General features: G+C 42.0%; 1 protein-coding gene across 6 annotated transcripts in view; it reads right to left on the bottom strand.

Annotated features, from left to right (window-relative positions):
* The window catches only part of MTMR3 (myotubularin related protein 3), a 2,389,252-nt gene that overhangs the window by 1,945,478 nt on the left and 428,714 nt on the right, over positions 1 to 15,060 (bottom strand). For all 6 annotated transcript variants that reach the window (XM_069619294.1, XM_069619290.1, XM_069619289.1 and 3 more), the window contains one exon: positions 13,712 to 13,799. In XM_069619294.1, the coding sequence (XP_069475395.1) occupies positions 13,712 to 13,714 (3 nt within the window). In that variant the 5' untranslated portion in view covers positions 13,715 to 13,799. The remainder of the gene's footprint in view (positions 1 to 13,711; positions 13,800 to 15,060) is intronic.

The following is a 15,060-nucleotide window of genomic DNA, read 5'->3' as shown; positions in this document are numbered from 1 at the left end:
CAGGGCAGGTTCTCGGGCCTGAAAATTAACTTCCCCAAATCTAGAGTGATGCCCATAGAAGCGGACGACTCAGCGACCAGTGCCAGGAAGACGGTATGTGGAATGAATGAGAGTTAAGGACGACTCCTCCCCGTACCTGGGTATTCGCCTCCCTAAATACCTGTCAAGACTAGTAGAGATAAACTATACTTGTATTCTAGAAGAAATAAGATTAGCTATTCTGAGCTGGGCACCCCTCACCCTCTCTTAGTTCAGGCGGATGGTATCAGTAAAAATGAATATTCTCCCCAGACTTCTATACTTATGCACATCCCACCCCTCAACCTTCCCAGAGACCTTCTTTGTGAAATTACAAGCCATGGTGAAGCAGTTTATATGAAAAGGGAAGAGTCCTAGAATCAAACAAATGCCAGTGGTTTAGATTCATTCGAAACCTTCCACCCATCACTTTTGTGGTCAGTTTGTTTCTCCTTGTGAGAGAGGGTATGCCCAGACGTGGGTCCCTTGCTCGCTGCACCTCACTGAGGAGGTCCAACAAGGCCGAAACATGTCTGGGGTTGGTTGGTTTTCTGTGCAAAGGGGACCTGGCCTAGCAGTTCGGGCTGGGCTGCTACCTTCGGTGGCAGAAGCTGCTGACTGATTTGCACATGGCTGGTCCCCTTTTGCAATGGCGCAGACGGGCTAAAAAAACAGTGGTGTGGAATTTTGCCCAGAGCAATTGCCAGTGGTTTAGATTCATTCGAAACCTTCCACCCATCACTTTTGTGGTCAGCTAGAATCAAACATGCCACATGTGGGGGCTTCAGCCTCCCTGAGGTCAGATTGCATTATAAGGCAGCACAGCTCTGAGTCATGTTGGATCATTTGTGGGATGATATGGGCACCTACTGGTCTTATATAGAGGACACACAACTCAACCAAAAAAAGTTAAGGACCTTTTGTTGGCCGATGCCAGCGAGAGAACGACTCACTTTAGAATCCATCTGACCCCATCAGCCCTATGGGGCCTGTGGAAAGATAACAAATCTAACTCGTTGCTCTCCTCCTGGCCTTCGCCCCCAAGTTCGTTGTGGGCTGCTCTGCTGCACCTGGGAAACAAAGGCTTACAAAACACGCAGCAGTGGTCAGACAGGGGATTGGAGAGGGTAGCCCAACTGTTCAGGGGGAGCTCCTTCATCGAGTATGAGGCTCTAGTAGAGGCCTTGGGAACGAATAATTTGAATATCCTTGAATACACGCCTGAAGGGTATTTTGACCGATCCCAAGTGGTAGGTTAACACCTCCCGAGCCCTCAAACCCTTTGAGAAAATACTCTGAATCCACAACAAGGAAGGGAGCACTGTCTAGAATTTACATGCTACTGGTCACGGCTGAGCTAGAGGGGAGGCAGAATTGTGGGGGAGGAGATACCTGAGGATACATGGGGGAAAATCTGTAAGTTAATGTTTGCTGGCAACCTGTATGTGTCAGCCATGGAGCACAACTTTAAAATCCTTCAATCTTGGCACCTGCCCTCCTGTGAGATTATCCAAAATATTTAAGGGGTCCTCCCCATTCTGCCCAAGGGAGTGTGGACCGCGGGGAACGTGGTTCCGTATGTGGTGGGAGTGTCCGCCTGTTCAGGTATACTCAACCAAAGTCCGCAGTTGGATCAATCGGTGTGACTCCAGCCCTGTGTCCTCTCCAGGTTTTGTAAGGTGTCCCACCCGCTGATTCCGAAACCTCCACGTTCTCAAAAATCCTGGCAGTGATGCTGAGAGCTGGAAGGGTAGCGCTAGCCCAGAAACGGAAAGACAGAACCGCTCCAGCTAAGAAGGAACTCTTAATTAAAATGTGGGACATATTTACGTATAAGTTGACGCAATGATAAATGACAAGATGGAAAGTTTCTTGATTGAGTGGGGTTCCTTTTTGTTTAAAGAGGGAGGGGAAAACCTTAATCTTTAAGCCGATTTGTATGACTGGGTTTGATGCTCCACTTGTCTCTCTGGTTGGAAGGGACAGCCAATGTACATGAACACAATATGCAGAATCTGCAGCGCCAGGAAAAGCGGATCCTTTGGTCTCGATTTCTAGGCTTAACGTCCCAATGGACAGACGGTCATGGTAGTTTATGTGAGGGTGGGAGGGGGGTGCGGATACAATGGAATGTTAATGTTGCTACTGTTGGTTGTAACTGCCTGTATTGCTTATTGAAAAACTCAACAAAAACCAATGTTTAAATAAGGGGTCCTGTCTACTTGCCCTTCCCACGTTTCAGAAACTGGAGTTTCCGGTCGGGTCTGGGACCAAGGGCTTTCAGAGCCTGGAGGGAAGTGGGCTGTGTGAAAATACAAGCTATGGTCCAGGGCCAGAGCTTTAGAACGTACGAGGATTGCAAAAGAGATTTGGGGTGGGGAGGACAGATTCCGCTACAGCCAACTACGAGACTGGCTAACAAACCCGAAGATTAAAGCAGGGGTCCCGCGACAATTGACACCCTTTGAAAAGTACATCACGACCCACACTGGCTCGAGAAAGTTAATTTTAAACCTATACAAAATATGAAACGAGGGCACAACTTTAGTACAATGGAACTATATTAAAAAATGGGAGGCCACATTTGGCAATACGGTACCAAGAGAACAATGGGAACATCTAAGGGGAATCATTCCTAAACTTAATTGTTCCATCCAAATGAGGGAAATGTGGTACAAAATTATGTTTCTTGGCATTACACTTCCGTGCGTCTTCACAGTATGTACCCAGAGTTTCTGATATATGTTGGAGGGGATGTAAAACTTAGCGGGATTGGAGAGTTGTTTGGTGGGATTGCCCGGCCATTAGACAATACTTGGTGGAGCTGCAAAAACAAATGGGTGGGATATTCTCTGACATTGGTTTAGCAGAAATAGGGGTGTGGCTATGCAGGTTATGGGACCCAAGACAGAAAACATTCTCAAAAAGACAAACACAGTTTCATGACTCTCCTCATAGCTGCATGCTTAGTAGTGGCACAAAAATGGAAACAAAGACAGGCACCTACAAACTTAGACTGGTTGCAGAAGGTATGGAACTTTATTTCAATGGAGTGAGCAACCCACACAGTCCAAAGGGACCAGGCCTCTTTAAGCAGAACTGGGAGGACGTGCTGGCATTTCTACAAAGCTATTATATGCTTCAATGGTACCCACAAAGATTACGGATTTTGGACATTATGTGACAACACTGACAACTTTGAATGCAAACGACCATAATGTGCAGATTGTCTGGCAGTCGAGGGAGGGGGGCGGGGGATTTGGGGTGAAGTTTTGTGTTTCTTATGAAAACTAAAAAAAACTACAAAAATTAATAAATATGTGCAACAGTTTGCAAGGTTTCCCAAAATGCCAGTTAACTGGTACTATATAACCGTGGGCATAGGACGTCCATAACTCCACACTATTTGAACAAAAATAACCCCCAAATGCCTAGCCTCCATCGTAGGCAGTGGCAAACTGACCTTCATGGATGTTTGAGATTTCTCTGAGGGCCTCTGTGCCACAGGCCTCTAGTTTTGATATTCTGCATGTTTCCACATTGTAGCATGGTGCTTTCACAACTATGTCAATAAAACAAATAGAGCTCTGCATACCCTAGGGTAAGTAGTTATTTTTGCTTCTTGAAGAGGTTCACACTCCCTTCCAATCTACAAGCATGGGCACGATATGCATTCTGCAAGTGTAGGCAGAACTAGATACTATTAGGAATTCGTATATCTGCAACCTTTATTCTGTGACAGACCCTGACTTTTTTGTTGTTCTTTTTATTCATTTTCAGTAATACAACACAATGAAAGGAGGACTAAAGCATTGGCACTGACAAAAAAAACAAGCAAGGGCAGCGTCAACTGCCTCACCAAAAATTCCGACTACTATGTTAGAGAATGAGGTGGTCATTGACCTCTCTGTTAGATGATGAATCGAAAGCTTTATTGGACTTAAATCGTCCCAATACTAACCAGGAACTGAATAAGACAACCAATAAAGTAGGGTCTAAAAAGAATGATAGCAAGACCACTACTGGTAAAGGGGGGATAAAGGATTGCAAAATTATAACACCAAATAGTCCGATCCAACTTGGTATCCTGACTGGGGGGTCACAGCTGTCTCTCTCTCAGTGTTACCCTATTTCTCATAAGCAAACTTCCTGTAACAAAAGCAAAATGATTAAAACAGGAACAAGTGAAACTGAGTTGAAGACAGTGGATGTAGGTACAGTTGTTAAATTTACAGGTGATGAGCCATGGATGATGGGTGTGCTGGGCAAAGATCCAGCAAAATCAAAACGGTTAATGCACAATATGAATGAGTTACCTATTAACAATGAAGTGTCATCTAGCAATATTGTGAAACACAATGTACAGGCTTCTGGGTTACCTATGAACATGTTGGTCCTGCCTATAGATGGTATAACAACTGACCTAAATGCTAAACAAAATGATATCGTCCAGGATTTTGATTTTATTAAAGACCCACCTTTTATATTGGGTTGGGAAAGTGATCCAAAAATCAATACTAGACATAACTTGAATCGCTCTTCACTTTTGAAAGCCTTTCATACCATCCCTTGTCTGAGAACAATTGGTTCGGAGGATATGGACTGGGTTAGATTGGCTACTATCCAGAGTGATAGGATGACTTGCGGATTTTATTCTAGGCTGATTATGAAACTGGTTTGGGAGCAAAGAGAAAATTTTGCATATGTAGGTCTAACTCCCTGCCTTTTATACTCTGAATCAGAGGCAAAAAGTTTTTGGGAAAAACCGGTCGCTATTACTGCTATAGTAAATCAAAACATGGAGCAGATACAACCACCTTACATTAACGAAGAGTTTGTTAAACAGATATTGGCTATGGCTGCAACCCTGTCGGGGTATAATAATCAGAGTACAGTAGTGACTGCACCCGTCTTGGCTGCACCACCCTAGTCCTACGCAGCAAGATCAACCCTTTGAATGCTTTTCCTGGAACAGCTGTGGATTAGCTAATTTTAATAGATGGTGGGGTACAGTGGATGTTAAGGCTTATCCCGCTGTTATCCTACTCCAGGAAACTATGCACTTGACTCACTTTAATCTGCAAGGGTAGGATTGTTATACTCAGCCAACGTTAAGAGGGGAGAAGGGCCGACCGTCAGGGGGGGCTAGCAATCCTTGTTCACAATGCCTGTAGATTCATCACGAAATGTGTATATAAGGATGCTTTTGTAATAGCTGTTGAATTAACTACAGGTACACCATGTAAAAACTCCTTTCTAATCATGTGCATATACTGGAATCGGAGTAAGATCACATTTATTGAAGCTAGTAGTATACTTGATGCAATTCTTGAAGATGCATTTGCCCGTCAAACACATTTGGGTGTTGTGGTTGGCAGTGATTTTAATTCCTCCTGTCTGTATGATGACATGTGTATGGGGCGGAATTTACTAAATGTTAATAACACTACAAAGAACGGTAAACAATGGGTTGACTTCTTCCAAAACTGGGACATTCAGGTAGTCCCCACTGATGAAAAAGGTCCTGCTCACAGATGGTCAAGAGGGGGGTTGTATACACACATTGATCATTTCTTTCAATCTTCGTCTTTGCAGAACTCCCATGACCTAATTACTATAAAAAAAGTTGGGTTTTGGTGATCACCATGCAATCTCATTGAAAGTGAGAATAAACGGTTGGTTCTTTGAACCTAACAAGGTATTGACGTTAGTTGAAAATGATCGTGTTGGCCTTTCTGTAAGATGGAATCCATCTATTTGCCATCAGCTGACAATGAGAATGAAAGCTGATCCGGAAATGAACAGGGTTGTGACTGACTTATGTCTAGATCCAAGTAGTGTTGATACACTATTAGTTGAAAGGATTGATTATCATCTTCTTTCGATCTGAAGGAAAAAAAACTCGATCACGTGCAAAAAACATCATTTACATGTCTTTAATATTGAAGTTTTCCGTTTAAAGCAGAATAAGAACTGTAAGATTCGACAACTCCCGAAATTGGCACTTGAACCGCATGACTACTATTATTTAAAAAATAACATTCTCCATAGTTATAAAACTGCGGTGAATAATCTAAGAATAAAACTCTACTTAAAAGATAATCGTAATATGATGCATAATTTGCTCAAGAGTGATACACGGAAAATATGGTCAATATTGAGGACATTGAATGCCTGCAATGATGGTCCAATGGAAAATGGTATATCAGCTGATGTATGGATTCATTTCATCAGATCTAAATATGATATGCCGAATCAATTCCTAAACTATCCCAGATTTGACATTGGTAAGGACATACCTATAACTTCATCTTGGGGACACAAAGACATATCCAGGGCTATCATGAAGCTAAATCCTTCGAGGGCTACTGGCCCTGATGGCATTCCTGCATGCCTTTATAGATCTGACACTGATCTGTGGGCAATAATCTTAAAGTATAGATTTTATGCCATCTTTTTTCTACAAGAGATACCAAAATCATGGTGCTCTGCTATTGTCATTCCCATTCATAAAAAAAGGTCCAATAGGTGACCCTCTCAACTTTAGACCTATTGCTTTCACAGATTCCTCTTCTAAGGTTTTCTGTCTATTAATTCTCGAAGAACTTCAGGAATTTATGACAAAGAACTCTATATTGTCAAATTATCAGACTGGGTTCAGACGTTGTATGGGCGGTTCCCTAAATGCCCTCCTAATAGCCCATATTCAATTGAATTCAAAACAGCCTCATTTAGGAGCCGTCTATATTGCAGCGTTAGATTTAAGCTCTGCATTCGACACGGTATAACGAGATTTATTATGGGCTAAGATGCTAGCGATGGGCTTCTCGCGTCATTTAGTAGCGCTCATTGCCTTATTACACTCACATACCAGTTATAGAGTACGACTAAATAAGGAGGGTGCTCTTACTGAACCTATTCCATCTAAAATTGGGTTAAAACAGGGCTGCACACTGACAGCTGTCTTGTTTAACTTATATATATGTGATGTAGAGGATTGTTGGGCTAATGAAATTGTCTACCCGATTAAGTTAGGATGCCTTAAAATTAACTACATTGGTTTTGCTGACGATATCCTAATTTTTGACAAAACCCCATTTGGTCTACAGACTAAGATTAATGCATTTGACATCTTTGCTGCCTCTCATAACTTAAGAGTAAATCATTTTAAGTCATTGATTATTATATTATCTGATGGGGAAAAAAAACAGTGTTCCTATAATTGGTCGATTGATGGAAGACGCATTGAAATAGCATCTGAGATCAAATATCTGGGATATCCCCTAACTGATGCCTTTTCTAAATCCTGGTGGTGGGAAAAAATACAAACCAGAATCAAACCTTTAATATCACAAATGCGTATAATCATGGCCAAATATTGTGAATTTTCACTTCTGCCGATTATACAGTTTTATCTCTTAAAAATTGAGCCAACAATTATTTACCTAACTGATATGTGTTTATATGAGGTTTATGACATACTGGACACAGCTCAAGGGATAATATGGAAAAAGGTACTTGGTTTAGCCCTTGCTGTGCCAAATGACATTGTTCGACATGAACTGGGTCTCCTACCATTATCCGCTAAACGGGACTGGCGACTGCTGAACAACTATGTTAAAATACTTGACCCTCTGTGCAATTCTCTTTATGAAGACTTAAAAAACCTGCTGGAAACAGGGAGTGAGATCTTTAACTGATTATGCGGATAAAATGAATGATTTAATGACAGTATTGGGAATTCTGAAAGAAGACTTAATACTGGGACTACCAAGCTATAAACACAAATTGCACTTATATTACTGGTGCTGTCAAGCAGGCTATATAGTTCTTATGAGTATGCCCAGTATAGAAGAAAGTGGGGGGAGAGGTTGAAATACATTATGCAATTTCCATCCTCTGTTGCTCGAAGGTTATATCTTCGCTTCAAACTCACCTTGTATCATACTAATGAAAAGTTACTCCAATGGGGGAAATGTGATGCAAAGTTTATGTTTGGATCATGTCGATTCTGTAATCATGCCAAGGTCTTGGAGACCCTCAAACATTTAGTCCTATATTGTACATTTTTTGAAGACTTGCATCAATCTAGGTTCGGCAATTTTTTGGATTCTGACGTAATTTTGTCTCGTGAGGCACTATGGCAAAAATGTATGAATGGCAATAGTACTAAACTTATTATAAGATTAACACAGATCCTAACAAATATTGACTCTAAACTGAATGAATTGAAATTTTGTGAAATCTGATATTTAAAAAAAAAAAAAAAAAAAAAAGAATGTGAATTTGCATTATGTAACGTTAATTGTTCTAAGCTATTCTTTTACATGTTTAATATCAATTTATAGGAAAATAATTGTTCAATGTATGATTTTTAAATTGTTTTATATTATGTGATAAATTCTGTATCAAATTTGTAAAGGTTTTTTTACCATATACAAAAAAAAAAAAAAAAAACACCATAGCCAAACGTGAAAAACTATTTTGTAGACCCCAGCAGTCTCCAATAAATGATTGCATATCTACAAATAACATTGTGTATTTACGAGCTTCCCTTAACTCCCCCCTTCCATTTCATGGGCCACTCCTCCACTCCCGTCCGGATTCCCAGGGTACATAACTTGATTGCCCCTCTCCAAACAGTTTGTCGCTATCCTTCATCCCGACATATGAAAGTCCATTCCCAACATTAGTCGTTTTTACAATGTCCATCTCTGTAGGTACCAGTGCCCATCCGCTTCAAGGGGATTTTAGATCCAGGGAGGAGGCCAATTCGTTTAACAACTACCTCCAGTCCAACTCAGCTCCACCTTCCTTTTCCGAGTCCCTCTGTTTTCTCAAATACTCCATTTATGCCATTCCCCACCGTTTATCATCCTGAAGCCATCGTTTCAGATCGTGACTTGTTAAAGAAGGCAATCGCTATTTCTGCTGCCCTGTGAGACAGGGATACAAAAGAGGTAAGCTAGTAGAGCATCCGGATGTGGGCTTCTATATAGTGGCAGACAGGGCTTTCTTTTTTTGTTATCTAGAGCTTTCAGAAGAATATGAATTGCAATACAACATGGAGCATAATACTAGTAACTGCTTTAGGCCATAACATTAAGTGATTTTAGTTATTTGTATACAGCTAGTTTATTTTGTGTTAATGCACGTGCAAAACCCATGATCTAGGGCGAAAGAACAAATTGGTTAGGTATCTCATCTTTGCTAGTTGATGCTGTCAAGCACGAGAACAGGGCAACCTCTAGACACAAGAAAGCGGTCCACAAGAAAAGATACATGAAACTAGCTTTTTTGCTAAAATAAAGAAATATGGTCATATGACACCGGCTCCGTACAGTAAGGTGCAATATAATATCTCAGTCTCTGCTTGGGGGAAAAGTATGTCAGTGTGACTTGAGCCAAGTATTGGGGACTTTTCAGGTAGATGCCACAGCGTTAGAATCCTAGTTCTGGAAGGACTTCCTGCCAGCAACAGAGGTAAATACAACTAAAAATACAACAATACACTAAAGACCAATCTAGATAGAAATGCGAATGTAAAATGTTAGCATGCCCCACTCGTGTGTCACTATGTACCCTGCTTTCCTGTTCCCCATGCTGATGCTATATTTCCATATGCCCCCTCCTGTTGCTATAACCCCAGCCCCCTGTCTCTGTGTGTCCGTATGTCACTATGTTACCTGCCATCCTGTTCACGTGCCTGGTCTCAAGCACTTTTAAGACAACCATCATATTACATCACTACGCTTACTCTGTACTATACACCATCATTCAATTAGAACACAGCTATACCCCTGATTAATTCGGCCTAGCTGTTCACATACAAATACTACCCATGAACACCTCAACACCCTAATAAAACGCAGCTAGCCGAGCACATTCCGGCTTAGTCACTCACATATGCGTCCTTCAGGCCGAACAGCCAGAGTCCAGTCTGGGTGTCCACCCACCAGACTGCACACATCTAACTGATCTCTCCAGCACCACACCTAATGCTAGGATGCAGCTACCACCCGGCAATTACATCAGCTGCACACATCTGGTGCACCCACGCACCCTACGACACCATCTCTCTCTACTGACCTGAACTACGGTTCCCGAGGGCGTTCAACCTACCAGCACTTTGAGATATATAGAGCGCTATATAAACGGCAAGTAACAAAACATAACTAATACGTTATCTCTAGGCCAAACCCTTTGACACCAACAAAACAAGCGTCACACACATCGTTGGAGATGACAAATGAGGCCTCTTATGCAATTGCATGGTGCTGTAGGCTTCTTGAATGCGGGATGGGCTGTTTTTAGGGATTGGCGGAATGGGCATTAGGGTATTTCATTCTGGATTTGCCTTGCTAAAATCAATGCTTGGCTTAAACCATCAGATCCCAGCTCATGTTCAACAATACCCTTACTAAAAAGCACCAGTTGGGAGACTCCTGAATACACGGATAATCTTTATAATATCTCTATGAAGTCAAAAGGTTGGCTGGACCAATGTGCTAGCACACACTTATGGCATAGGAATCCATCAGTTACAAAGACCAAATGTGTGGCCCCTGCTTAGCTTACACAAAGATGCATGGCATGAATCATGCCCCTCTGGCTCCTGTAGTGACTAAGGTTTGATGCAGGAAGGCATCTGACTCACCAGGGACTCGACCCTCAATGCAAAGGATCTGTTTGAAGGCACAGTGTCAACTACTCAAACCCCTCACCATCATTCCTAATTGTAAGATGTGCACATTTACTACAGATGGCTGTCTCGCCGAGGTCCCTTTGAAGGTTAGGATCAGGACTAGCAGACATTTGGACGCTACCATACGGGCATAAAAAAGCAACAACTGTGAATACTCTTTCTACATAACCTAATGATCATAAATACATTTTGGTGCCAACTCCAGGTCCCCTTTGCTCTTTGCCCCTATAGCACTTTGAAGCATCTTCTAGGTAGTTGTAAGTGCTACATAATCATCATCATACTTAGATTGATGCTCCCTGCTTTATGCCTCCTCTTACCTTTGCTCCCCGTTACCCAGTTACCTCACACCCCCTTCTTCCTCCCATACAGACCGTTTGGAGTAACATATTAGATCAAAAGCTTCCAGTAGGTTTCCTCCCACACTTCAATAGCCGTTTCTTACTTTTTAAAACTTATATATGGACAAATGTGCATTGCAATTCACCTTTTGGCCCCACATTTCCCATATTGTTTTAGAGGAGAATCCTCCAAACCTTCATTCGAGGGGTTGGGCTTGCTCTCACGTTTGCTTGCAGAGTGCAATATGGGGCCTCTGAATAAAATCTTCAGGGGCACCTTTGGTTCCCAGTCCTACCTTGGTTGTAAGTTTTAGTAGGATGGCGCATATTACTGGCACATAATCTGAGGCATATTGGCTAACGGTGACAGAGGAAATTACTGCCCACATTCAGTACTAAAAATCACTGAACAGATTCTAATCCTCCTTCGAACCTATGCATTCTTCACTAATTACTCACCCCTAAATCAACAAACATTTACACCACATCCACTGCCCAGCTATATACAGATGCATACCCTACTCTCTCCCTATCACCACCTCGCCCCATTCCAGTGCATTCTCAACTGCCCTTGCAGATAACTCATCACCCAAAACATATTTAACCATGCAAACACAGCAGAATTCCATACTAAGCACACAGCAACAGTGCTTTGACCTGCACTCACTAACAGCCTTTCAAGCTCATTGCCTTTTCCATTATCACACTAACAAAAGCCTTGCAGAAACATCTTTATGGGAGGGAAAAAGGGACGCGTGTTTCGGGCCTTCATCTTGGAGGGGGAGGGAGTGAAACATTGCTACCTGATTCAAAGTGACAGCCCTTTTTTAAAAAAATATAACTTATTGTACACCACACATTTTTTTAAGGTGCTCTGTTGAGGATCCAAGTCTGCTGCCTGGGTGTTGTACATTCTGCACTGATCAATGTATCCTGTAATATTTTATATATTCACTGTAGTACACACAGTTTGTCAGTTGAGTACAGCGCAACTCCTGTAGCATACTCCCCCTTGTATGGTGAATACACTGATCACGTGCAATACCGAAAATTGAAATGCAAATTAATACATTTGAATTCCATGATTGTTCAGAAGATAACCGTGTTTTAACTACTTGTTAGAGAGATTTATGTCCATATGCTAGATCCTATATCTGAGGTTGATAAACTTACATGTGTACATACTTTAATAGTAACATCTACTGTGCTACAGAACAATGTACCTGCACCACATAATGCTAGCTATAAAAAGTAATATAGCATCAGTATGGTTCAGGTTCAGAACTCCGTTCATCCGATACGAGAGTTGAAAAAACTGGCAACCACCCTCAATGAAGAGCATGAAGTATTATTTGGAAGGGGTGATTAGGTAGTCAAAGTCGTGACTGTGGAACCATTAGTGAGAGAGGGGGCCAAAAAAAAATGAAACAAGATCTCCAGCGCTAGCAAAAATGGTATGATATTGGTATGTTAGAGGCCGCGGGTGATTTGTAAGATGTGGGTGTATTGCCCTACACTCAGCAATTCAAGTAAGACATTAGATAAGGTTATACAATCACACTGCGCCAATGTATTTTTTATGCACACGTGTGCATCTTTTAATTGTTGACAAGATCAGCCTGACACGTGCTTCGAGACTCTTCTTTCGAGGCACATCCACTTCTCTGGTTTGCTTGGGTCACAATTTAGCTGTTCGCAAGAAATCTATTCAAATCAATACCCATCTTAATATTTCTTCGCTGTAGCGCTAAGGCTTAATAATCACTATCAGCCTTTCGGCGTCATACTGATTTCGGGGAGCTTCCCTGAAATACCACTCAAAACCATGGTTCGCCTCTAATCTTGGTCTATGTCAGGATAGGTGCACCTTTTCTGGTAGCTTCTAATGTAAATCCACTCTTTGCAATGTTATGTATACCTTTCACGTTGCTTTCAGTCTGTCTCCTTGCTTCAGACGTTTTACATTTAGTGAGGCTGCTAATCTGAGCCCTATATCTATGCTGGGGTACGTGTACCTTTTTCATAGCTAGGATCTGTGTCCTGCATTTAGACTACACCTTCCTCGTGGCTGCTATTGTTAAAAATATATCCTGTACCGATGCTAGAACACAAGTACCCTTTTCATAGACTGCCAGTGTTGCTCTTGAAATGCCACTTGTTCTTTATTCTGCTTCCAGAAACCATATCAACATTTGGGTTGTGATTGTGATGGAGAGGATGGACGAGGGTGCACTACCAGAAACAAACACAAACTGTGGCACCAGAAGACATGGACTCTAAACCAGGCTTTAACTATGACCATATTGTGCAATCCTGGCGAAATCGCTTCATACCCTTGGTTCCTCTGTCCACATATTTGGCTAGCAGTGGGAATGTTTAGAAACTGTCAAAACGGTCTCAAGAAACCTACATTCACTTACGGTTTACTTCAGTATCCACAGTTCTATGGTCATTTCATTAGAACTCCCTGAAGCCATGTGATACAAGTTTTTAGTAAAATCAACCTCACAAATGTTCAATAAGTAAGAAGTACCAACTTTGTGGGCCAGATCATTACAAACACAAACAGGAACCTACTGGGTTAGAAGAACTGTGAAAAAGCCTGGACATTGACATGGATATCCATTTTTACAGATAAAGTGCTCACCATGGCAGGCCCCAGTTTGGATGAAATCTCTGTACACTTCCAAGATTACAGGATTGTCCAGCTTCTTCCTTTGCAAAAGACAGCACAGCTAAGCAAAAGTATAATAAAGAAAAAGGCTAGTTACATTTTCAATTTATGTTACAGTAAACCTGCACGTCCATTCAAAGAGGGGGTTGTAGCACTATATAAAAATAATAAAATGACAACAAATCAACATGAAATTAAAGAACATTGAAGGGCTGGAAATCATACAAACAGAGCTATACTATGAAGAAGTTAATTTTGCACGAAGGGAGTGACAGACTATTATCCATAACCATAAAAAGTCAATGCTTTGGCGAGTTCAACTAAAGCATTTAACCGGGACAATAGACCACTACTGTCCTCTATCTTTAAAGTCGGTGGTGTGCTTCTTTGTCCCATCTCCCTGCTGAACTAAGGGAATGCCCTCTTGTGAGAGAGTGTGAGAGTGAGTGTAACACTGGTGTACAGCTCAACGGAGCACCCCTACTGCTTAGGGTTTTTATTTTCAAAGTTGTAGGAACCTGCCAGCAAGACTTCTTGCTTTAGCATGTTCAATTGGAAAGGAATGTACAGTATCAGAGATGATATAAGAACACACCAGCTCTCGAAAAGGGTTTTTATTAAAATCTTTGAGAAGGGCTTCACTTTGGCCCGTCCCTCTCGCTCATCTTCCATGGGCCTTTCCCTTCTTAGCCCAGCCTTCCCTAAATTCCACGATGGTCACTAGAGCTTGGTAACCCATACTGTTGGTTGCCTGACTGGCTAGTCGTGATGGACTAAATATGAACCCCTTATCTAGCTGACTCCATACAGGGTCTTCTAGGTGGATCCTATTCAGGGGCCCTAAGAGAACAACAATTATGTTCACAAGTGGAATATGTGCCTTCTGAGCACCCAGGTTCCACTCAACCATCCCCGCTCATGCCCTGGTATACTCCGCCCTGATCTCCCAGTCTTCTTTCCCATCATCCTACTCTCATCTTCCTCCCACTGTCTCTTCCTTCCATCCCTTGCTCCTGTCCCTCCGATGTGTTCTCTTCTCCACTTCTACCTTCAGCTCTACTTTCTCACTACTCTTTCCTACTACTCTACTCCTCCCACTACTCTCCACTCTCAGTATTCTCCACTACTAATCCCCACTAGTCTCCTCCCTTTACTCTACACTCCACTTCCATCTTCACCCAGTTACCCTTATTTTACTCTCCTAGTCCCCTTTGTCACCCAATCTCATGTACTCCCTTACACTCTCCCTTAGTCTCACCCATTCTCACCTTACACACAATCTCACACTCAAGTAGCACTTTCTCTCACCAACTGTTAGGCAG

Source organism: Ambystoma mexicanum, chromosome 10 (genome assembly GCF_040938575.1).
Source record: "Ambystoma mexicanum isolate Mex_15411 chromosome 10, UKY_AmexF1_1, whole genome shotgun sequence".
Lineage (NCBI taxonomy): Eukaryota > Metazoa > Chordata > Amphibia > Caudata > Ambystomatidae > Ambystoma > Ambystoma mexicanum.
This window is presented reverse-complemented; position numbering and strand designations above follow the sequence as displayed.